This window comes from Myodes glareolus, chromosome 5 (assembly GCF_982192425.1).
Source record: "Myodes glareolus chromosome 5, mMyoGla1.1, whole genome shotgun sequence".
NCBI classification, from domain to species: Eukaryota; Metazoa; Chordata; class Mammalia; order Rodentia; family Cricetidae; genus Myodes; species Myodes glareolus.
The window spans coordinates 2240741-2264339 of record NC_142030.1 but is presented as its reverse complement, the minus strand read 5'-3'; the positions used below and the strand labels follow the sequence as shown (position 1 = coordinate 2264339).

At 46.6% G+C, this 23599-nt stretch overlaps 1 protein-coding gene across 1 annotated transcript; it reads right to left on the bottom strand.

Annotated features, from left to right (window-relative positions):
- Nucleotides 1-326: 326 nt before the first annotated feature.
- On the bottom strand, nt 327-22154 carry Utp25 (UTP25 small subunit processome component). The gene is made up of 12 exons (XM_048439362.3): nt 21975-22154; nt 21496-21535; nt 20344-20569; nt 16832-16990; nt 15183-15271; nt 13547-13957; nt 11457-11676; nt 10655-10857; nt 10092-10274; nt 9886-9998; nt 9082-9327; nt 327-912 (listed from the first exon to the last, which is right to left on the bottom strand). Exons 1-12 carry the CDS (start codon nt 22079-22081, stop codon nt 669-671), a joined length of 2241 nt encoding a protein of 746 aa, XP_048295319.2. The 5' UTR covers nt 22082-22154; the 3' UTR covers nt 327-668.
- Between the last annotated feature and the right edge of the window lie 1445 nt (nt 22155-23599).

Here is a 23599-nt window from a genome sequence, read left to right as displayed (position 1 = left end):
GCTCAGACTTGCACTTCCCTGTCACCTGAAGCAACAGCCATCTGTGAGGGCCCATTGTTTGTAGTCGTGTTTATTTTTACAAGTTTAAAATAATGTCTGTAATGTTTCAAACTATGATTTCCTTTTCACTTCATCTACTACAAGACTCCAAAACCAGCTAAAGCACAGGAGACAGCGGTGCTGAGGACTGGCATCAACCGTGGGTCCTGAATAGCGTCTAACTGCAGAAATCAACACTGCTTTACATACCCTGACTGTAAACATGTTAGACATTAAAACGTTGCGAGGAATTGAAAAAGATCAGTGAATGAATGTACTCTTCTAGGTTAAAGTGTTTATAATTGTATTTTGAGTATGGCTGCAAAGGCAGAGTTCCACAAGCCATGTGCCAGGACCGAGACAGCATAGCAAGCCGTCCCCAGCTCCCAGCCAGTCTCACCAAACTTTAGGAAACGGACAGGCGAGTCAGACTCTTCCCAAGCACCAAGTAATTGAGTGTCGCTTCTGAATGTGACAACCTTGCAAACTGCTCTTGGCTCTGCCAGCTGTGGTTATTATAGCCAACACTAGTTATAATGCGCCTCCCAGGGCCGCAGGCCTGCCGTGCTCCTGGGAAGTGATGAGAATCAGGTCTACCCAGTCCACCGATGCAGCCTTCTGCTCCACACTCACTTTTCTCCGGTGATAAACAGGTGAACGTTCTTTGGAGATCGCAGCATCTGTGCTGCCCGCTCAACACCAACCACGGCAGCCAACCTCTGGGCATCGTACTTGGAATAGAGCACGGTGCAGGTCCACGTGGCCTCCTCTCCTCTACTGGTGGCTCTCAGCATATTACAGACTTCACTGTAGAAGTGAGGGTATGTTGGCAGTTCGTAGAATATGAGGTTCCTGATGCCTTTTATTGTGTACCTGTGAGAGAGGGAGGGGACATGAAGAGGCCAGCAGAGCTGTGCTACCAATGGCTTCACAGGGACGTGGCTCAGTATGTTGCTAGATGCCTGGGGTGGAAATCAGAGCACAGACCATGGACACAGACCAGACAGAAGGCCACCCTAGAACCAGAGGGTCTACTTTTATGGCAACATAATCAACTTCCTAATGTTGAGTTTAAGATAATGGCAACAAAAATTTGCATGTCTTAAAAATATATTTTGAGATAGGGTTTCACTATGTAGTCCTCCCTACCCTGTCCCCATCTGTGGGACAGGGTCTCTCTCCTGGAACTCACTCTGTAGTCCAGGCTAGCCTTGAACTCACAAAAGATCTGCCTCCTGAGTGTTGGGATTAAAGGCATGTGCCATCACCACCCACTATGTAGCTCTCCCTGACCTGAAACTCACTAGTAGATTAGGCTGGCCTCTCTGCCTCCTCCTGAGTGCTGGCATCAAAGACAGCACCATGATGCTTGGCCCAATTTTTAAGTATTTGTTATTTATTGTGTGTGTGTGTGTGTGTGTGTGTACACTACAGTATACATATAGAGGTCAGAGGACAACCTGTGGGGACCAGTTTTCTCCCTTCATCACATGGAAGGAACCCAGATGCCTTTGATGGCTGGGTCAAGTCGCCAGCCCCACTTTACTTTAGAGACAAGGTCTTACTATGTAGCCCAAAGCTGGCCTCAAATTCATTATGAAGCCAAGAACTCACAATGATCCTCTTGCCTCAGTCTCCCAAAATGTTTGAGTTACAGCTGTGTATCACCACACCTGGCTGACATTTATGTTCTGAGCCTGTTCTGCATGGACTGAAGTGAAGGCAAGACAGCAGACCAGGACGGAAAAGCTGTCGGGGGAGGAATGCTCTGCGGGGAAGGCAGTGCACCACTGCACCTGGTAACCTGAGGTCCACCCCAAGTTCAATTCTTGGAATCCACATGCTAGATGAGAACTGACTCCTTAAAGATGTCCCCTTATCCCTACCTGTGCACACACACTAAATAAAGATTAATAATCCTAAAATAAAACTTCACTAGAGAAACAATTTAATACTACCCTCATAATCAAGCAAAATGGGGATGTGGTCAGAACAAGGGTATAAAATAAACAGCACAATTCTAGTAGCACCTGTTGGTCCTTTCTCATCACTCTGCGAACACAAAAATGTCCCAAGTTCATCCACCTTACTAGATCCTGCCTGAGGCTCCATTCAACATTAGGCAAAGCAGTTAGTTTCACCAGCTCACAAACTGCCATCTCATTCCCTGCAGCATGGTGGGGTAAAGGGGTGGGGGTGCAGACTGTGGGGTCACTGAACTGCTAGAGTTAAGGCTGCATGTCCCTGTGAGACCCAGCAACAGACAAGCTGACAGGCTCTGACGTCCCTGTTGGAATGTTATGAATGGTGTTATACTCCAACAGGAACTTTATCCCATTCACGGAGGACAACTTTCCCCTCCTTTTAGCTCACAGTTCATGCTGGTCTCTCTGGAAACCCACCATGATGTGGTTTACTTAAATACAAACATATAAACAAACAAACCAAAAAACACTGTGCATATGTCTGTAGAAGTCAAAAGAGGGTACTGGAAACTCGGGAATTGAAATTACAGACAGTTGTGGGCCACCATGTGAGTTTCGGAATCGAATCCCAGTGCTTTGGTGGTGTGGGAGGTCCTTCTGTCTGTGTTACTTTTCTTGGTTAATGAATAAAGAAACTGCTTTGGCCTGTTGATAGAGCAGAACTTAGGTAGGTGGGGAAGGTGAAGATGAATGCTGGGAAAAAGAAGGGCAGAGTCAGGGAGATGCCATGGACCTGCCGCCAGAGGAAGACATGCTACCCAAAACTCAGCCGGTAAGTCACTGCCACATGGCAATACACAGATTAATAGAAATGAGTTAAACTAAGATGTAAGAGTCAGCCAATAAGAAGTTAGAGCTAATGGGCCAAGCAGTGTTTTAATGAATATGGTTTCTGTGTGATTATTTGGCGGCTAAGCTAGTCAGGCTGCCGGGTCCAACAAGAGGGCTCTTCTCCTACACTCTGGGAAACACTGAGCTGCTTTTCCAGTCCTATTTCACCTTTTCAACATTGCCTGCCTTCCCACACTGAAGGAACGGTAGTGAACTTAAGCAGCCTGCTCTAACTTGTTGTTAAGACCAACAGCAAGCCAGGTGTGAAGGAGGTAGTAGGCAGGGGGTAAGAGATGAACATTATCTTTAGCTACACAGAGAGCTTGAAGCTTGTCTATACTGCATCAGCCCTGCCTTAAAAAAGCAAACAAACAACCCCACAAAACACCCCCACCACTGAGTTCTACTGTAGCAGTGACTGCTGATGCTCAGGTCTGCCATAAGAAAGGACACAGCATCTGAACAGAACCTGTTCTGTCTTGAGAAATCTGGGCACCCAGACAATCCATCAGCACCCCAGACACCAAGCTAAGCTCTCTATCTGCTACTGGAATATCAATCTTGTGGTATATGGAAGGTCGCTACGGCAACCATCAAATCCAGACAACTACTCTAGTGGCCAGGAGACAAGGTGCATATGAATATAAGGACCATTCACCTCAGAGTGTGTATGCAATTGAAAATTACATAGAATACAGAAAATCAATAAAGACACTAACAATGGGGAGGTGTGTGTGTGTGTGTGTGTGTGTGTGTGTGTGTGGTGCTAGGATGGTATTCAGAGCCTCTTGCATGCCAGCCCTTGAATTTGTGGAGTTGGACCAGTGAAGAAGATGCAGAGGGGCAAGGGACAATATACATACTTTTAACTGTATGCACCCTTTACGATGGGAAGTTTTCCTTTTAAAATTCATTATAAAGAAACAAGTAGGTGGGTATATCATCAAAATGCATGCACATGGTGTACTTGCAGAACTACACAGAGTATGTCAAGGAACCAGGACACACTGGCTTGAGCACCCTCTATGATACCTAGGACTACAGATGTGATGCAGTATCCGCGCAGAACTGGATGCTTCTGTACACTTCAAGTTACCTCTTACTGAACACAGCATCAGTGCTGTGTGGAAAGCTGTTAATTATTGCTTAGGAGGGCTGGAGAGAGGGCTCAGTAGCTAAGGGTACCTTCTGTTCTTCCAGAGGACCCAACTCTGGTTCCCGCAACCACATGACAGCGCACAACTAACTGGCTCTAAATCCAGTTCTGGGGGGTCTGATACCTTGTGTGAGCAGGAGGCACACACACATGCATACTCATACACATAAAATACATACTTTAAAAACTATTGCTTCGGAAACAGTGACAAGAAAGAAGTCTGCACGTCAGTACTGACACACGTCCTTCTTCCAGCATACAGCTGGTGAATCTGAGGACACAGAGCCCCAGATGTAAAGGGCTCACCATAATGCTGAAAACTGAGTAAAACAACAACAAAAAAGATATGGTCATTAAATGGAAATGAGGTTCACTTCATAACTAAACAATCGAATGGCAAATATCCATGACAAATACTGCATAGACTGTGTATTAATTCATGAGAAAGGCTTTTACAATGGAAAACCTAATAGATCCATCTTGACCCAGTAATTCTGGTGAATGAATGGCTTCCTCTCAGATGGGCAGGCTGGTATCATGTGCATATTAGCTAGGATTTCTATTGCTGTGAAGAGACACCGTGACCACAGCAACTTTTATAAAAGAAAACATTGAATTGGGGTGGCGTCCATTATCACTATGGTACAACATGGCACTGTGCAGGCAGATGTGATGCTGGAGTAGTTGGGTCCCACAGCTTGCAGGTAACAAGTGGTCTGTCTCACTGGGTTAAGCTTATATAGGATCTCAAAGCCTGCTCCCCACAGTGACACACTTCCTCCAACAGAGCCATTATCTCTGACTAGTGTCACTCTCTATGGAAGCCATTTTCTTCCATACCACCACAATGTACCACGAGAGGAGGCAGGAATGACACAAACCCCTCTTAGTAGAACTCTGAACAAAGTATTATTCTAATCAGGAGCCCATCTTTTCTTCTCTTCCAGACACTGACTTCAGCAGTACTGCGATGGGACCAAGCATGGGACCTGTTAATAACTCTCAAGAATTCTAAATACATCCAAGTTTGAGAGCCACTTGTCCAAATAATAAGCAATTAGATAATCTGGATTATGGGACACAATTTTAGGAGACACTCTATGACACTTCAAAACATGCCAACGTCATAAAGAGCAAGAGAATATCACATACCAGTTCTTTCACAGCAACCAATCTCTGAGCTTGTCCCAAACTCAGGAACTGAGATCCTACCAATCCCAACCCTGAACATTTCACCCCGGAAAGCTCACCCCTAAGAAGCCCTATGTAAGTCCAGTGCCTGTATTTTGGGGCTGTATTTTCCACCCCAACAGAGACGGCCCCTCTCAATGAATCTCTAGAGTTCTATATAGAACTCTATAGTTGTTATAATGACACTTTCACTGGAGCTTCCGAGGGGAGCAGAACTGTAACACTTTGGCTAGGAAAACTTTCCCTCAAATGCACTGCGTAGCTGAGGCTGGCATTGAGTTCCTAACTCTCTGACCTGTCTCTCCCAAGTACAAACACTACAACATGCTAGCTAATCTAAGTATTTATTGATCATGGGTGACTGTGATTTCTTTTTACCTTCAATCTCCTAGTTCTGTGCATGTAACAAAGACCCTCAGAAGTGGGAAAATCAAAGAAAGAGAAACACGGTCACATTTTTAATAAAAACCAAAAAGTCTTTCAATTTGCTCATATGAGAGCCTAGAAACTTCCTAGAAAAAGCAAGATTGAGCCTGTTCAGAAGCAGTTCATGTGATTCTCCTATCCTACTTTTATCTGCATACCTCCCCTGATTATGAATGCACCAAGCCTTCAGATAAGCCTAATGCTGACAGGACCTAAACCCCAGGACATCCCATGTGTCTGCTTTCCCTGCCAATTGATAAAGATTATGCCATAGCTGCTTCTATGTGGTGCAAACACCAAACTCATCACTACTAGAACCCGAACTTACACAAATGCAGGAAGGACCCAGCTCCGCCCCAATGCAGAGTCATTCTGCATGCATGCAGCCTACATCCAGTTTCCAACTTGTCTATGCCTTGGAAACTTCCCCACTGCAGTAATACATGGTGATGTGTGATGCCCTTCTGTATGTTGCAAATGTGTGTTGCTTTTATTGGCTGATGAATAAAGCTGCTTTGGCCTATGGCAGGACAGAATTAGCTAGGTGGGAAACCCAAACTGAATACAGAGAGAAAGAAGGCAGAGCTGAGGGGGTCAACAGCAGCAACCTGGGAAGTAAGATGTGAGGCAACAAGTCACAAGCCTCGTGGTAAAATATAAAATAACAGATATAAAATAACAGAAATGGGTTAATTTAAGTTGTAAGAGCTAATAGGGCTAATAGGTCAAATAGCTTCGTAATTAATATTAACCCTCAGAGTGGTTATTCAGGTATTGGCAGGCAGGACAGAAACCTCCAAGTACAATGCAGTAAAGATACAACAAACCATCCCGGAAGAGGAATCATAGCCCAACACCACCCAGCTCTGTGTTGCTTTCATCCTCCTCTTCTCTGCACTGTCAGTCAGTGGGACACACTATGACGCAGAAGCAGCCTAGCAACCTAAGGTACTTCCATCCTGCGACACACAGCTTACAATAAGGAGAGTGGTGCTGTAAAAGTGAAGGCCTTATCTGTCCCTGAAGAAAAAATGAAAACAAAACAACCCCCTATTTATGACCCCATGTGTATACATGATGGGGACATACATATGCTTACGATTGTAGATATATAACCCAAACTACAGATTATCCAAGGTTATAGAAGGGCCATCTGTCAATCAGGGTAAGGGCTGCTGCATATTCCGGGGTCCAGCTCCTCTCTCCATCTAGACTCATAAAAAGAACCCTGGAAAATAAGTTGGAGTCCCTGTTCCACATGCTTGCTACTGCCTGCCCCGCCCTGTGGAGCATGTTCTCTCTTCTGCTTTTTTCTCTTATTCAACTCTGAGACACAAAGAACCTAGACATTAAGTCACAGAACCCTGAGAGCCCCTCTCTAGCAACACACGTGCTGTAATGGTAGGATGAGCTCAGTGACAGAGCGTCAGCCCAGTACATGCGAGATCCTGGGTTTCATCTCCAGCATACGCCCTCAGGTGCTTCCTCCTCTGGGTTAAATACAAAACTGGATTCAAAGTAATTCTGGGCTAAATTTTCATCACCTCCTTGATAACTTTCTGTTTGTTTTTAAGAGGCAGGTTTATCTGTGTAGGCTTGGCTGTCCTGGAACTCACTCTGTAGACCAGATGGTCTTGAACTCATGGAGATCCACCTGCCTCTGCTTCCTGAGTACTGGGATTAAAGTTGCGCATAACCATGCCAGACAGACTTTCTTATGCACACAGGATAGGGCAGACCAGAAGAGGGAATCAGATTGTGAGCTGCAATGTGGATACTAGGAATTGAACTTAGGAACCATGGAGAGAGCCAGTTCTCTTAACTGCTAAGTCATCCCTCCAACCTCTCGATAACAGGAAGGAAACCCTGTGCTCGTCGGCCACGGCAGAGACATGCGTCAGTATTGCAGTTTGTCTCCACCCTAAGAAATACCTGTGAAGGGCACAGGCTGAGTCTTGTCTTCATACTGCGCTTGAGGAGAATATGGTCTGAGTGTAACAGAGCTCATGGGAACTGCTCAGTCTCCAGGACTCCTTTCATGCTTGTCCTCCCCTTGGAAAGCTGCTGAGACAGTTTCATTTGAAATGGCTAAAATCACATTGGGGAATTTTTCAGCCATGCAGATGGCACACTTCCATTTGCTGGGATGACAGAAATTTAAGAGCTTCAGTGAGTGTGACTGCACCGTGAATGGAAACAACTCTCAGCCAACAGCAGGCACCCAGAAGCTCCCTGGCCAAGCAGCTCAGGTTGCCAAGAATGGAGCTGGGAACAAATGTACTCATTTTTGGCAATTCATTACATGTAATGTTACATCTTCGTGTAACACTAGGTAAAATATCTAAATCTTCATGCCTAGTCTTTTGAGCCCATGCAGGCTGCTAGGATTCCTCCCTCACCATACAGGAAAACATAACATACCCGGGAAACAACATTCCAATATCAGCATAAATGAAAAGCTCCAAAGAGTCATGATGCAATGCTGAATGCCCCTCAAAGTTCAGAGGGTAGAATTCTGGTTTACATCCCTGGCAGGTCCTTGTTGGTATATAGTACAGCAAGTTAATAAAACAGAAATATCAGCTAGGTGTGGAGGGATGTGTCTGTAATCTCAGTCAGTACTTGGGAGGGGGGGGGTAGAAGCAGAAGGATCAAGGTCAGCCCGAGCTACATGGATAGTTTGAAATTTTCCTAAATAAAACCTTGTCTCAACAAAATGAAATGAAACACAATTCAAAATTCCACCATAAGAAACCAAAACGAAAGATATGGATAGAATTTCCATCTCTATAGTAAAGCATTAGAAAGGTTTGCATCTAGCAGCAGGAAGCCTGGTAGGATTTGGGGGCACATAAACCTGCAGCTTTCTGCAAAGCTGGGCGTCAGTTCTCTCCTACTACCATGCAGGTCCTGGGAATTCAGCTCAGGTCACAGCCACTTAGCAGGTTCAGAAAGCTATTACTAACTAACAAGCAAGTAAGAATTTAAAAAGCAGTAGCAAAAAGGCCAGCCAATCTGTTTTCTTAGTGACTGGTAATATGTCTAAACAAACACTGAAACACTAAAAATACTCCACTCTGAGCCTCTTGCTCAGTTTTGCCCCTGCCACCATCAAGGAAACCAGAGCCCTGGTTTTCCATGGTGAGACAGTGTCACCCTGAGCATGACCCTGTGCTCAGTCTCCATCTCCCCAAGCTCCTGTGCCGATCCTGTCTTGCTCTTCAACTCTGGACTGGCTTCTGTGAGGGGCTGGACACACAGTTGCATTCCAGACCACAGCTCAAGCTTTGGATTCTACCCTTCCCACCAATGCCCACTTCCGGAAGTAACCAACTAACCAATGAACCTCCTACCCACCAACCCCCACGGTTTCTCCAAAAGAGCAGAGGCAAAGGATATGTGCACAGCCCACAGAGCATGCCCAGGCCCGAGAGGGAGATCATGTCCTGTTACCTCTTATAGAAATGGAAGCGTTCTGTGAGGAGCAGAAACTGCTTCTCTCCTTGCAGGAAGAAGTGCCGAGCCCTGGAGACCCCAGACTTCTGTGTATACTCGCAGATGTGTGTGAAGTTCAGCTCTTCCCTCTTGAAGTAATTTCGGAGGCGCACAAAGTCAAAGTAGGAGGGGACATAGATGAGTGTGTGGGACATGACGGCATCCCGGTACTGAGGCAAAATCTTGTTTACGAAAAAGTGAAACCTGATTAGGAAAGGCCAAGGACAAGGTTAACAGTCTAGAGCTGGACCCAAGGCCAGACGGACTTCTTTTCCATGTAAGACTAGGGAAGATAAAACTTGATGCGCATGTGAGTGTAAAGGCAGCTTCGGTGCCATTCCTGCCAGAGAACTAGTGCAGCTCACTCCACATCCTCAGTCACTCGACACACGCGCCCAGCCTGTGTAGCACATGTGAAGCACATGTGAAGTACAGCAGCCCACAGAGGGCGAACGTGGAGGGAACTAGACAATCAGCTCTCCTCCGGAGAGCTTACAATGAAGTGGAATGGCACGGAGGACATCACAGCCCACAGCAACATGGGATGAAGGGCCAGGAACATGGGTTGCCGTTCCAACCCTGCTTCTAGCTGAGACTGAGGTCAAGCCCTCATTTCTCCCCAGCCTGATTCCTTCTCTGTCAAGGTTGAATTCAGTTCTGGGACCTAACTTGGTAATCAGTAATTACTAATAGCAACAGTGTTCAGTGCTAAACACCCAAAGTCAGACCTCTCTGAGGCCCTGCGGTTGTGGGTGGGGTTACCTGGCATCGATCACTGAAGCAAGATCTTGGGCTTCCATCCTCTGGAAGACATGTGGGAGCTGCACCAGCACGTGGCTGATGGCGCCAGTCACTGGGACATTCCTCACGGCCACCTGCCAGGAGGCAAGAACTTCAGGCAGCTGTCCTTACCGATCACACGCCATCAACTCCTCCAATTATAGGACGACTGAGGACCCGGGGCTCACCTGGCCTTGGGCATTGACACAGTGCTTGTTGAACACAGAGTTGATCTGGGCATCCTGCAGGGCACCGAAGAGCAGGGTCTGGCGGTAGTACCTGGACCAGTTGTTGAGGCTCCACATGCGCACTCGAGAAAAGTCCACTCCATGGGAGTCCAAAGGTAGCAGGTTCATGTGGTTCATCAAATGCTTGGAGAAGCAAAACACCACCATTAGTGTCTACTGGGCCTGTGTGCTGGACACTCGTGAGCTTGTATGATCCATCTCCTTAACCCATGGAGTGTGTGTCCACGTGACAGCAGGACAGTAAGGCTCAGATGGCGGCCTGCTCAAGGTCGGCTGAACACAAAGTAAGGACACAGGCTAGCTACCGAGCCTTCCTTTAAAGGGAACTCTCAGAACAAGGCATGGTGTGGTGGGGCACCATGAGTCAGAACACTGTGACTGTGAGATCAGCTTAGGCTGCAGCTTGCAAGTGTCTCAAATGCTCAGACCAAGCTGGCTCAGACTCTGATCCAACACATACAGAGCAAGGGTGCTGTCCCTCAAAGGGGAGAACTCATCATTACCAAGACATGTTCCCAGTTCTGCATCAGGTAAATGTCAGCCTGGTCAATGATGAGAAGCTCAACAGAAGACAGAAAGTCAAAATCTCTCTTCTTCTCTCCTTCTCCACCAATGATGGTCCTCAAGCCCAGGGGGGAGGCGATGAGGATGTCGGAGGAGTAAAAGGGGGCATAGAGACGAATGCTCCTCTGAAGAATGGCCACTCCTGAAAAACACCAGTGTCAGCAACCACACCAGCCTCGAGTGCTTGTCACCTCGAGTGCTGTTTCCCAGGTTGGACTTCTTCAAAGTACAAACTCAAACTTCTAACCCCAGTTTCCCAGTTCCTAACCGTGTCAGTCACGCTGCCAATACTCAGCAATGTTCGTGAATGAGGCGCAAGGCCACCAACAAGGAGTACTCTCCCAGAGCTCATCAAGGTAAACAGACTGAGCCAAGCACAGACATGAAAGCTGGGTGGGTGTCTAAGGTTGGGTGGGCTCTCTACAGACAGACAGGATGGAGATCCAGCCTTATCCCCCCACACTGAATTTCCTCAGCCTCCTCAGGGTGACCCCACCCAGTATCTGTGATTCTCAACTCCGAGGAGCCTGAGAGCACCTGGCCTGTACAAGCTGCAGCCAAACCACTTCCACAGCAACGCACAAGGCCTTTCTATATGGTCTTAGACTCTCTACCCACCAACCAAGTCGAGACTCCTGTCCCTGGCAAGAGAGATTGCAAGAGCACCCAGTTTTGCTAGACGACTGAGTCAGGGACCCCTTCAGCTCTCCCAAGGACCTCCACCTTGACAGGGGGCATTACCAATCCTGAAGTGGTCATCAATATTGCCCACAAACACGGCTTCATAATCCTCAGGCCTCTTCAGGTTGGGAGGTCTCTCCTCAGGATCAGATCCGTACTCCCCCTGAAACCTCTTTTTGTTGCTTACAATGATTTTCTTTTTACTGTCCCCCTCAAGGAGGCTGATGAAGAGCTGGACCACCCGAAGGGCAGCTTCCCGAAAGGGCACCACTATAAGCACCTGTGGGGGCAGTGGCAGATCAGAGGTGAGTATCTTCGCATAAGGCCCAGCTCAGTATCAGAAGCTAAGTGTCTCCTGCCTCCACATAAACACATCCTGTGAACGTTAGTACCATGGCTCCATGTGTAACATTTCTCAAGCAAAACTTGGAAATATTTTTCAGTATACGGCAAGGCCTGCAGCAGTAGCAGAAACTCAAGGACAGAAATACAAGGGTCTTTGAGGGCAAAGTAAAATCCAAACAAACGCACAATGCGGTGGTTGCAACAGGAATGGCTCCCATAGACGTATATGTTTGAATGCTTGCTCCCCAGCTGACGGAGTTGTTTGGGAAGGACCGGTGTGGCCGGGTTGGAGGAAGTATGTCACTGAGGGTGGACTTTTCCCCGTCAATGGACTTCTGCCATTGTACATGGCCTCTCTCCCAGGCCTTCCTTGTGGATGAAGATGGGAGCCTTCAGTTGTTCCTGCTGCCATCTTTGCTCCACCCTCATGGACTCTACCCCTCTGAAACCATAACCCAATCAAATGCTTTCATTTATATGTTGCCATGGTCATTGTGTTTTGTTACAACACCAGAGAAGTAACTAAGAGACTGAGTAAGAAAAAAAAAACACAAAAAAGAATTAACACACTATTATTTTTCTAGTATATTCTCTAGAACAGTTTTTGAAACCAATGATGACATGTTTCTGAGTTGGAAAAACAGGACTCAATTTTCCAAGTCTGTTAAAAATACCCAAGGATTGTGCCTAGGAGATGTCTCAGTGGGTCAGAGCACTTGCTGCTCTTGCAAGGAACAGAGTTTGATTCCCAGCATTTACATGGGGGACTCACAGCCATCTTAAATCTGACAGGAATCTGATGTCCTATTCTGACTTCCACAGGCACCAGGTAGTGCACATACACACATGCTGGCAAAACACTCATACTCACAAAATTAAATAAATCTAAAACAAATGCATAAGTTTCTGTGCAATGGAAAATCAGAAGATGCTTAGTAAAGAGCTCACTTCTAACTGCCCACCATTCTTACTTAAGTAAGAAACTCAACAGTGTGACCCTAGTCAAGCCAGGAGGTTCCAATCCTAGATAAGACAGGGTAATCTCCCCGATTCTCCAATGTCACGTCCACACACCTGCGGGAGCCGCCTAGAAATGTAACCAGCTGGCCAGACGAGTAAGTAATTTGTTCTGTATGCCAGGCTAAGACTTAAGAGGCTGGATTACTGTCCTGGCAGTGACACTAAGTGTCCACACTTGTTCCCCAAGCTAACAAAAAAAGGGGGCAGACTAGAAACAACTGTTAAAAGTCACATCAATATTTACACCCTTGAATCCTGTTGATCTTCTGTGTGGAGACGGGAGGGACAAGTGTAAGAACAAGGCCTGGCTCCTCAGCATCATGAAAAATACATAGAATTAAATTTATGTTCTTTCCTACTAGAGCCTCCAACGCCAGAGATCAGGCTTGCTTGCACACGTAAACAGAATCATTCCGTTAAGCATTAGGAACTTCACAGCAGAAACAGGGATCTTTGGCTTGAAGGTGTCTCTAGTCCATCTCTACTCCACTGTCCCACGTTATCTTTAGAGGCCTTCTGTGAACCTGGGTCTGTCCTGAACTGTCACATTGAGGAACTAGGTAAAAAACTCATTAAAGTACCAGTGAGCTGAACGTCACCAGGAAGAGACCTCCAACAACGTGGTGCTTATGTGTGCTTCGGGTTCATCCCCAAGAGCACCTGAAGTCCCTCACTGCCCGGCGCTGCCTGGTTCATTCCACACTAACTAGTCAGCTGTCACAAATTCACGACTAAGGAACAGCTCACAGCCTTCCTGAAGCCAAAGCTCTTCCGCTTCCACTCACCTTAGGCCTGGTCAGCCCTTGGTCCCTGAAGTCATCGTCTTCACCCACCCCAAGTTTCTGGCTCCGGCGTCTACTGTTGTTGGCCAACACCTGGGCATTTGCTTTGAGGACGTGGTTTATGGCATGCAGGCAGTACACATGGCGGATCTCTTCTCCATTCTTCAGGGCAGTCCTCTCTGGGTAGAACAGGTCCCGGTAAGAATTCATGACTAAGAACAGTTCTTTCTGGAGTGGGGTAAAGGGGCTATTTGATTTTTGAGGACCAGATAGGAATTTGCTATTGGTTTTTCCCCAGGTGGATTCTAGAGGCTTCTGAAGATGAAGTGACTTTAGGTCAATGTCCTTTGGAGGTTTAAATGTTTCCATCTTCCGGAACTTGGATGAAAAGACAAGCTGTCCCAGGGTGGGCCACTAGGGGTAGACACAACAAGAGCTCAGTTAGGCATGAGAACAACCAATGACACTCACAGTACTTGATGACTCAGGAATCACCCCATTTGCTCTTCACTCAGCCCTGCTACTCCAGTGTAGGGAATGCTGGGCTTCACAGAGGCAAGAGGGTTCAGACAACAGTCACACAAGAGGTGTGCGGTTTGGAGCCTGATTTTATACCTGAGCTCTGCCTCTAATGTTTCCCACACTATCCTGTCTGGGAAGAATCAACATTCCTTTAGATAAAAATGGTCAAATAACCTTGGTAGTGAGTGTGACACATTGCAAGGTGTGACACCACAGGCTCTCCTTCCTTAATCTCCACTGCGCCCTTTCTCTCTTTTCTTTTTAGAGACATGCCTAGTAGAATTTCACAGATGTTACTCTGTGAGATATATGTTTAGGAATTTTCACTATAGAAAAATTGCTGATCTAAGATTACAGCAACTTCAGCAATAAAAAGTGAGCCACAGAGAGCCAAGCAACTGGCCAACTGTCCAGGGAGCTGTGCTGCCCTCAGAGGGCCCGTTCTGGGTGACTCCGGTACAACAGTGAACTGACAATGGGCTCAGGAGGCGAAGGGGTTAGGAATGAGGAGTGTGGAAGGAAGTGGATATGGTAGAAAGGATCAACAGAGTCAGGTGTGGTGGTGCACACCTTTAATCCCAGTACTGGGGAGGCAGAGGCAGACGGATCTCTTGAGATTTGAGACAAGTTCCTGGCCTGCCTGGACTACAGAGAGAGACTCTGTGGATGGGACATACAGGCCAAAGCGTTCCACACCCTACTTAGCTAGCAGAAACAGGACTCTACAAGACGACAACACTGTACAGAGAACCCGAGTCTACAGATGCAAGGCCACAATAGAGAGAGGACTTAGCCTTGCATACAGGAGTTCCAAGAAGCAATAAATGGCACCTATGTTCACATTCTGGTTGTGACTCTATACATGTTACCACGGGGAAAATCAGGCAAAAAAAAAAAAAAAAAGTCACTCTCTGACTACTTCTTATACCTGTACACCTGTCTGCAAACTCAAAAAAGGGGAAGTCAACCAGACCATGTATGGTATTACACCCAGAACCTAGCACCTGGGAAGCTGAGCAAGAGGACAGACACAGTGACCCTCACCATGGATAATGTACGTCAGTAAACCATTCCACTGTGGCTTTCCTCTGTGCCTGGGAAACCAAAGAGCACTTACTTTCAGCTGCTGGCTGGTTGGAGAGTTTGAAGCCGCAGCCTGAATGTCCTTTTCTTTCAGTTCTTTGTTGACGTGCTGCTGAAACGGATCTAATTCAAACATAGTAAGCACAGTGAGCAAATGGCAGGGCTTTTCAGTCTCCCAAGAGTGACGGCTCGTCTCCAGTCACCTCTAGTCTGCTGAGACTGCCATGCTGACCTTCTGGTATTGACTCATCCTTCCTTCCAACCCCATCCCCATTCAAAGCTTATAAAGAGGGTCTGGCAAGCTGACCCTCCAAAAGTACACACTGACCATGACGTCCCAGCCCAAAGCCTCGGAAGACACCTCATCCTGAACTTCAGGCCTTGACGACTGCACTCAAATCCACCGCTTCAGGGATTTCTGAACTTCACAACCCTAAATTCTGCTTCTGAGCCTTTCCTTTGGACCAAAACTCCTCTTGCCTCTCAACTGTGTGTTGTCCTTCACAGGAAAGTGCCTCAAAGGGGTCTGCTGTGCCAGGCATAGGAGTCACACTCTCAGCCCCTACCATGCCTTACCAATTCAAACAAGCCAGCATATTCTTCTATCTTATCTGGTACATGGCAAGATTCCTGAGAGCAGGCTCCATGTGTTCCGAACAGCAAGACACACTAATTCTCAGTATTTACTTGAACTACCAAACGATACAAATGTCATCTCCTTCATGCAGGAGATGTGCTGGCCAACCAGCCCTCCCTCCATGCCCACTGCACTCAGGTGACCCTCAGCTCTGTGCCCACTGTACTCAGGTAACCCTCAGTCCTCTCTCCATTTGTCCATGGAGAAGCAACAAAGTGAAGATGTAAAAACTCTGAATGACATGCACCTGCAGTAAATACCCAGGAAAGCAGTGAGCAACATAAACAGGGAAGCCCAGGCCAGTTCATCTGCACAGCAAATATGCAGAGACTTCAGGACAGATAGAGGCTTCCTGCTTCTGTCCAGGCTCCAACACTGCCACGACTCAGAATGTGGTTTATGCTAAGATCCCACAAATTCTACCTCTACTCCTCCTCCTGCATAAAAGCCAGCAGATCCAGCTAAGCCAAACAAGGACTCAGTTTCACCCACGATGAAGCCCAATGGCAGAAAACTAGGAACGGAAGACACAGAAGGACACCAGCTTGGCCTGCCCAGCACGAGCAGACCTGATAGTGCAGAAACCCATGTCACAGGCACGGTGACCATGGAGGGGACTGGGGTGGTGGCGGTGAAGAGCTGCCCCTAGTAATAAGAACACTTGGAATGATCTTGTTGGGCCGCACAATTCTGACGAAGTACTGCTCCAGTGGAGAGTGGGTGAGGGGAGGAAGGAGAGCACTTTACCCTTCTGCCCACTGGATGGCAAAGTCTTCCAGATCCTGCAGCCTGGGCACTGGCCTCCCCCACTTCCACCCTTCAGCCCCTTCTGCTCTGACTAGTCCTCACCTCTACACTACCCACAAAGTGTCCAGTCCTCACCTCCACACTACCCGAGAAGTGACCAGTCCTCACCTCTACACTACCCGAGAAGTGACTGCTCCAGCTCCCATAGGACCACTACCGAGCTGGCTCTGCTGAGCTCCCTCGGTCGGGAGACTGAGCATGAGTCAGTGCACAGCCCCACCACACAGCGCCACGCTCACCTTGGGATGCTCTCTGGGAAGAGCTGCCTCCACTGTCCTCTTCTAGAAAATTGGTTTCCAGGCTGAACAGTGACTCGTGTTTCGCATCTGTGAACTCCTCTGGGGATTTCTGTGACGTATCGGGTGGCCCTTCCCCATCTTTTTCTTTGGGGTCATCAGCTAGGAACATAACAGAATGTTGAAAATCATTTTGTAAAATTTTCAAAGTGAGGTAGAGCTCTGTGGGTTCCAGGCCAGCCTGGTCAACAGCAATTTCCAGACATACAGAGTGAAATCCTGTCTCAAAAATAAATAACTTACGCATACTTAAATGTTGACAAAATCAAATTAAAACACTGATGTTCATTGCTATTTATTTATTTTTGGTTTTTCAGGGCAGGGTTTCTCATGTAGCCTTGGCTATCCTGGAATTCACTTTGTAGACCAGGTTGGCCTCCAACTCACAAAGATCCATCACCCTGATTCCCAAGTGCTGGAATTAAAAATTAAAGACGTGCACACCTCACCAGGTACTATTTTTAAACAACAATCAGGTAACACAGTGAGTAGAAGTGACCTTTCAGAATTAAGCCCGATCATGGACCTAGGTGATGAAGTATTCTGTAAGTAAGCTGGGCTTCAAGCCTGGAGGTGTGTTTGAACATTAAATGTATGTTCCAATTGGTGGACTTTCATCAGGAAGGTAAATGGCTATTTTTTGACACAGGCCTTTTGTAGTTTAGCCTTGTTGTTAGCCCTCTAGTAGCTCAGGATGACCTTGAACTTCTGATCCTCCTGTCTATCTTTCCTGGGTGTTAGGATTATAGCCATGCTCCATCTTTGCCTAGCATATGCAGTACTAGAGATGGAAACCAAGGCTCTGGACATGCCAGGCAGACTCTACCACCTGGGCTGTATCCCAGCCGTCCACAGAGTGATGTTTTAGTAAACAGGGGCTGGTTTGCTCTCAGAGGAAGGCACTGAACTCCAGCTCTAACAGTGGCTTCTCTTGGGGATCCACCTTGATTGCCTTTAGACTGAAAGACTTGCCAAATGAGTCAATTCCTTAACATAGATTTCTATCATAATTAGGAGTTACTCTGAAGAATTCTAATACATCCAGTTCTAGAACTTACTCTAAAATAGTGTACTAAGATAAACATGGAAGATGTTACAGCAGCCTGAATTACGATAAGAAATCACAGAACAAATGAAATGTCTATCAAAGGAGTATTCAATACTGAAAGCTACATATCCAAAAGACTAACGTGAATCCAGAGTTAGGTTACAGAGAAAAGGTCCAGGCTGAGGACAGAACTCAGCAGTAGAGCATAGGGGTGAGACACTAGCAAGGCTCAACCCCCAGTGCAGCAAAATATACAATAAAAAGAAAGGAAAAATTAAACAAAACATCCACAGTATCTTACTAAAGAAACAAATTGCAGAAATTTAGGAGTCCATCACATGCATACATGCATGTACCTGCCCACATATATATGCTATCCCACATACAAAAAGACTACAGATGTACTATTAAAGGTGTTTAGACCAGATCCTTGAGCCTCTACTTCACCAAGTACTAGGATCAGAGGCTGCATCACCACCCTGGCTTTATGGGTGTGGGGCAAACACAGAGCTTTGTTTTCCCAAGGCGAGCATTCATCTTCTGTGCTACACCCCCTCTTCCTCACAGTCCCACAGTAAATACGCAGCACACTTATGACTAAAACAACAACAAAGTCTGTTTTCCTCCAGAAAAAAAAAATTTAAATGAAAAGGAAAGCAGAACTAAGGACCTAAAACCTTAAAAATTAAGACAATGTATGTTTTTATTTTTCAAGTCAGGGTCTCATTATGTCACCCTGGCTGTCCTGGAACTTAGCAAGTAGGCCAGACTGGCCTTGAACTCATAGAGATCCTCCTGCCTCTATCTCCCAAGTGCTGGGAATAAAAGCATGTGCCACTGAGCCCAGTCAAGGCAAAGGATTTTTACCCTAACAACACAGGTTAACAGGACTGGAGATGAAGCGCAGGGTGAAGTGTTTGCCCAGCAATACTCGAGGCCCTAGGCTGTTCAGTAGCCAGAACCACAAAAGTGGATGAATGAAAAAAGAAAGAAGAGGTCAGGAATATAACCTAGTGGGGAAACTGCTTGCCAAACATGTATGAAGCCCAGCACTTCATACTGTTTGGCAAGCATGGGGGCAGGGTGAGGAAAGGAAAAGGAGGCTAGTTAGTACGCATGGTGGTGCACACCTTAAATCAGGAGGAGGCAGGTGGATTTCTTCTAAGTCTAAGTCCAGCCTGGACTGGACACCAAGTTCCAGACCACCCGACAAGAATACACAGTGATACTGTCTCAGATGAGGAGGTGACTGTAAGGAAAACAGGAAGGACATGGAAAGATACAGAAGTCACCCACAGATATTCAGCAATAAAAAGCAAAGTATTAAAAACAATAACACATAGGGTAAAAAATGGACACAAGTCAAGCACAGTACACCACACCTGCAATCCCAGCATTGAGGGGTGGGAGGTAGAAGGGGTGAAGCAGGAGGATCGTCATAGTTAGAGACTGGTGTGGGCCACACAGGACATGCAAGGCCAGGTTTGCAGAATGAGAGTCTGTATGGGAAAGCTGAGTGTTTGAGCACGTTTGCATTCATTTCTGTAATGGGCACAGCTAACCTATAGTGATGGAGATCAGGTAAATGATGGAAAAGGACTAAGATAGAGCTTTCTGGAGGTGATGGAGGGTACATTATTTGTAAAAGCTCTCATTGTATTTAAAAATAGATGCCATTATTATTTATTATTATAATTATAATTATTATTATTATTATTAGTGTGTGCTGCACGCAGACCCGGTTCTCTCTTTCTGCTTTATGTGGGTTCCAAGAATCTAACTCTAGTTGTTCAGTTTTCACAGTGGAGCTGTTACCCAATGAACTGTCTCATCACCCCACACTGGGTTCATTAATTTGCATACAAAATATACTCTAATAAAGCTGATTAAAAAGTCACTTAAGCCAGGCATGGTGGCGCACACCTAGACTCCCAGAGCAGTAGAATCATGAGTTCAAGGTCAGCCTGGGCTACACAGCAACACCTTGACTCAAAAGCTCATCCTGGTATGCACAAGGTGCTGAGTTTGACTCCCCAGTACAGAAGAAAGACCTAGAGTAGCAGCCTGAGTCCTGAGACGGAGGCTCTCTGGGCTCTCAATCCCAGCTCCTCTCAGTCTCCCTATGGACCCCATGGGAGCAGACAGGTCTCCTTCACATAAACACAAATCCACAACTTATTTTTATGTCTACCTTACATCACAATTGGTCTCTTATTGAAGAGGAACAACCTCTGCAGCGAACTGAGCCATCTGTGACAGAATTATGTCCCTCTGGAAAGCCAGGCAGTCTTACATAGGTCTGAATAAGGCTGAATCTCTGCTTTAGAGCCAAATGTTGTCACTCAGCCCGCACAGCACAGGACACTCTGTCCTGGCAAAGAGGACAAGCCAATCCCCAAACACTCACGCTCCTGTGTCTCAGCTGACTTGTCTATTTCTTCTTCCACCTGGACATCTTCATCACCATCTTCATCACTGATATCTCCATCACTGACATCACTGTCGTCTTCCTCTTCCTCCTCTTCCTCTTCAGAGACATTCTTTAATGTAGCAAGCAGTCTGTGGTACCCTGAAACGTGCTCTTGTTCACTCTCAGACTCACTTTCAGAATGTGAAGTGTCTGAACTCTCTGACTAAAGGAAAATGGGAACTTTATATTGTTTTTATTGTCGCACTAAAAAAACAAAATTAAAGCAAAATGTGAGACATACATATTAATAGGATTTCCTTACCCTTCAAGAAGAAAATTAAATCACGTGCAAGGAAATGGATAGGAGACAACTAAGTAAAACTAAGACAGACTAAAGGCAAGCATGGTCTCTCTCGTGCAGGAAAACTAGATTTTTAAGAAGCTAGAAGTCATGAATTAAAAGGGAAAGTATTTACAAAGAGAAACGAGACTGGCACAGGTAGAGACTGAGGGCCAGAGGAGGGCAAGGAATGGGTGGCATGAATACTATTAAGTAATTATGCCTGGAAATGCCCAAATGAAACCCCCTGTTTTGTATAAAACAAAAGTCCAATGAGCTTTTCTGCAAATATTACACAATCTCTTCTCTTTAACCAAGCCCAGCAAGAAATTTACATAAAACAGTTAACCAAGCAATGGTTCACACTAGTTGCACATGGAATAAAAAGTGACTCTTCAAACAAAATTTTAGGTTATGGACTTTAACTTATATCTCAGACATTTGGTTTCACTTTTCAAGGTGCGAGTGGAACATTTCGAGCGAGGGACCTTGTCTATTTTACACTAGGTGTGAATACTTTCATGATGAGCACACCGTGGTCACACCGACAGCCAGCACCCCGATGAATCTCCTCAACAGAGGTGCACAACGAAGGGTCACGGGGTAGTTCCCAACTCTGGCTTCTATTGTCACACGGGAATTTTTACAGCCATCTTTCTACATCATTTAAAAGTAATGAAGTAAGATGACTAAAACCACAGCTGACAGTCAAAACAGAAAACCACAGAAATGTACCCAAGCTTTTCTCTTACACACGATCGTAAAGGTAATAACACAACTCCAAGTACTAGAAAGAAAAAAAGCATTACCAGCTGGCAAATCTGGGGTTTTACTTCTTTTTTGGAGACCCTAAAAAAAGAAATGAATACTGTTAAACTTTAGCTGCTAATCTGTAAAGACTACGAAAGGCCTAAGGATTCTGCTTTAAATGAAAAACGCAGAATACACAATCATAAACAGTCACTGTGTAAAAGATTCTGCATGCGCAGGGGGCAGAGATGACAAATGGGCAACAAGAAACTGGGGTCAATAGCATCACGTAACAAAGAACAAGTTAGACACTGGCTTTTTCCCCTACACACCGGACTTCACCTCTCGCCTGTTCAGCTTGTGTTTGGAGACGCCTCCGTTGCCCTGGCTTGGCTAACCTGAGACCTCGTGCCGGGACAGCAAGCCCAGAGGTCTCAGCAGGTTTATCTACAGAATGCACCCCGCGGCTGCACGCCCGGGCCCGCAGCGACCCCGCGCCTCCCGGCACCGGCCCGAACCGGCCTCCCAGCGGCCCGACCTGTCATAGAAGGGGTGCTCCTCGCCAAAGTCGCGGAGGTGCTTCTTCTGCTTCTTGGTCATCGTGCTAAGCAGCTGGCTGCGCCCGCGGTTCCGGCGTTTGCCCATAGCGGGAACGTGAAGCTCGCCGCCGACAGCACGCCTGGGCGCCCACCGGGAAGTTGTCGCACGTGGGCACCGTAAACGGCGGAGGCGGGTGCCGTAAAGCAGAGCTGTTTTGCGTCCGACGGAGTACAACAGGCGCTAAAAGCTCCGGGGCGCGATGCTGCCCCCTGCTGGAGCTCCTCCAGGGTACGGGGGCGTGTCTGCGCATGCGTGCTCTGCGCACCAGCGGCTAGTGAGTCCCAGGCTGGCTGGGTTCCCGGGTGGGTGGAGTCGATTGCAGTGTGGTTATCGTTTACCTTCTTTGTTTGTTTGTTTTTGTTTTGCGGGGGCGAGGCTGGTGGCTTCTCCTCCCCATCCCCCCCCAAGAACTAAGAACTGAACCCAGGACCTCCCGCTGGTTTTCGCGCTGGGACGTGGCAGTCAGCCTGTGTCGCTGTACACGGTTGAATTAAAACAATACGACGGACATTTAAGGGTGCCTGCTCATCCCACTTTAATCGCACACTGTCCAAACGGGTCTTGTGAGTCAATCTGATGAGAGAGATTTGGAAACTGATGCTTAGTAAGAAAAGGGAGCCGAGGGTGGTGGTTGCTGACACACGCCTTTAATCCCAGCAGAGGCAGGCAGATCTCTGTGAGTTCGAGGCCAGCCTGGTCTACAGAGCGAGTTTCAGGACAGCCAGGGCTGTTACACAGAGAAACCCTGCCCCGAGAGAGAGAGAGAGAGAGAGAGAGAGAGAGAGAGAGAGAGAGAGAGAGAGAGAGAGAGAGAGAGAGAGGATAAAGTCTGGAGTTGGGCTATTATTATACACTAGGCTCTTCAACCCACAGGTGAGGTTTCCTTCCCACACCGGTGCTCTTTAGGGAGTGTTGAGAGCCTCTGGAAAAAAAAAATCTTTCCCGACATTCTTTCTTTAACAAAAGCAGAAACACAGATAAACTAGCATTTTGCATGCGTTATCACCAAAACGAACCAAAGTGTACTTTTAAAGTTGATGTGTTTTATTGCGAGTGTGAGTAATAGCCTAACTGGGCTAGGGGTGTAACTCGGTGGTAGGGTTCTTAGCCAAGGCACTTCACAAATCCCAGGGTTTGATCCTCAATACTGAATAAAATAAAACAAACACACCAAATAAACAAGCTGGGTGTGGTGACTCATGCCTGTAATCTCAGCCCCAAGGAGGCCGAGGCAAGAGAATGCACAGTTCAAGACCTTGATATAAAAAAGTGAAATTAGCTTGGCACCTATTGCACACCTTTAATCCCAGCCCTCGGGAGGCAGAGGCTGGCAGATCTCTGTGAATTTGATGTCACTCATAGCAAGACCTTACCTCTCAAAAAAAAATAAATAAAATAAAACAAAATAAACCTAAATAAAAATGGAAACGTGAGAAAGCTGCTGAGGTCTGTATTTCAAGGACACACAGCCATAGGTGAGGCTGTTTGAGACCACACAGGACATACTTTCCTTCAAGATGAAGTTCAATGAACACCAAGAACTAATTAATACCAGCGCTGACC

Excerpts from the sequence above, each read along its gene's own strand:
- Utp25 (XM_048439362.3), bottom strand. The coding sequence starts at position 22,081 with ATGGGCAAACGCCGGAACCGCGGGCGCAGCCAGCTGCTTAGCACGATG. Across the intron at positions 9,328-9,885 it reads GCTTCAGTGATCGATGCCAG|GTTTCACTTTTTCGTAAACA; the intron begins GTAACCCCACCC and ends TTTCCTAATCAG. Across the intron at positions 913-9,081 it reads CGCTTCCATTTCTATAAGAG|GTACACAATAAAAGGCATCA; the intron begins GTAACAGGACAT and ends CCTCTCTCACAG.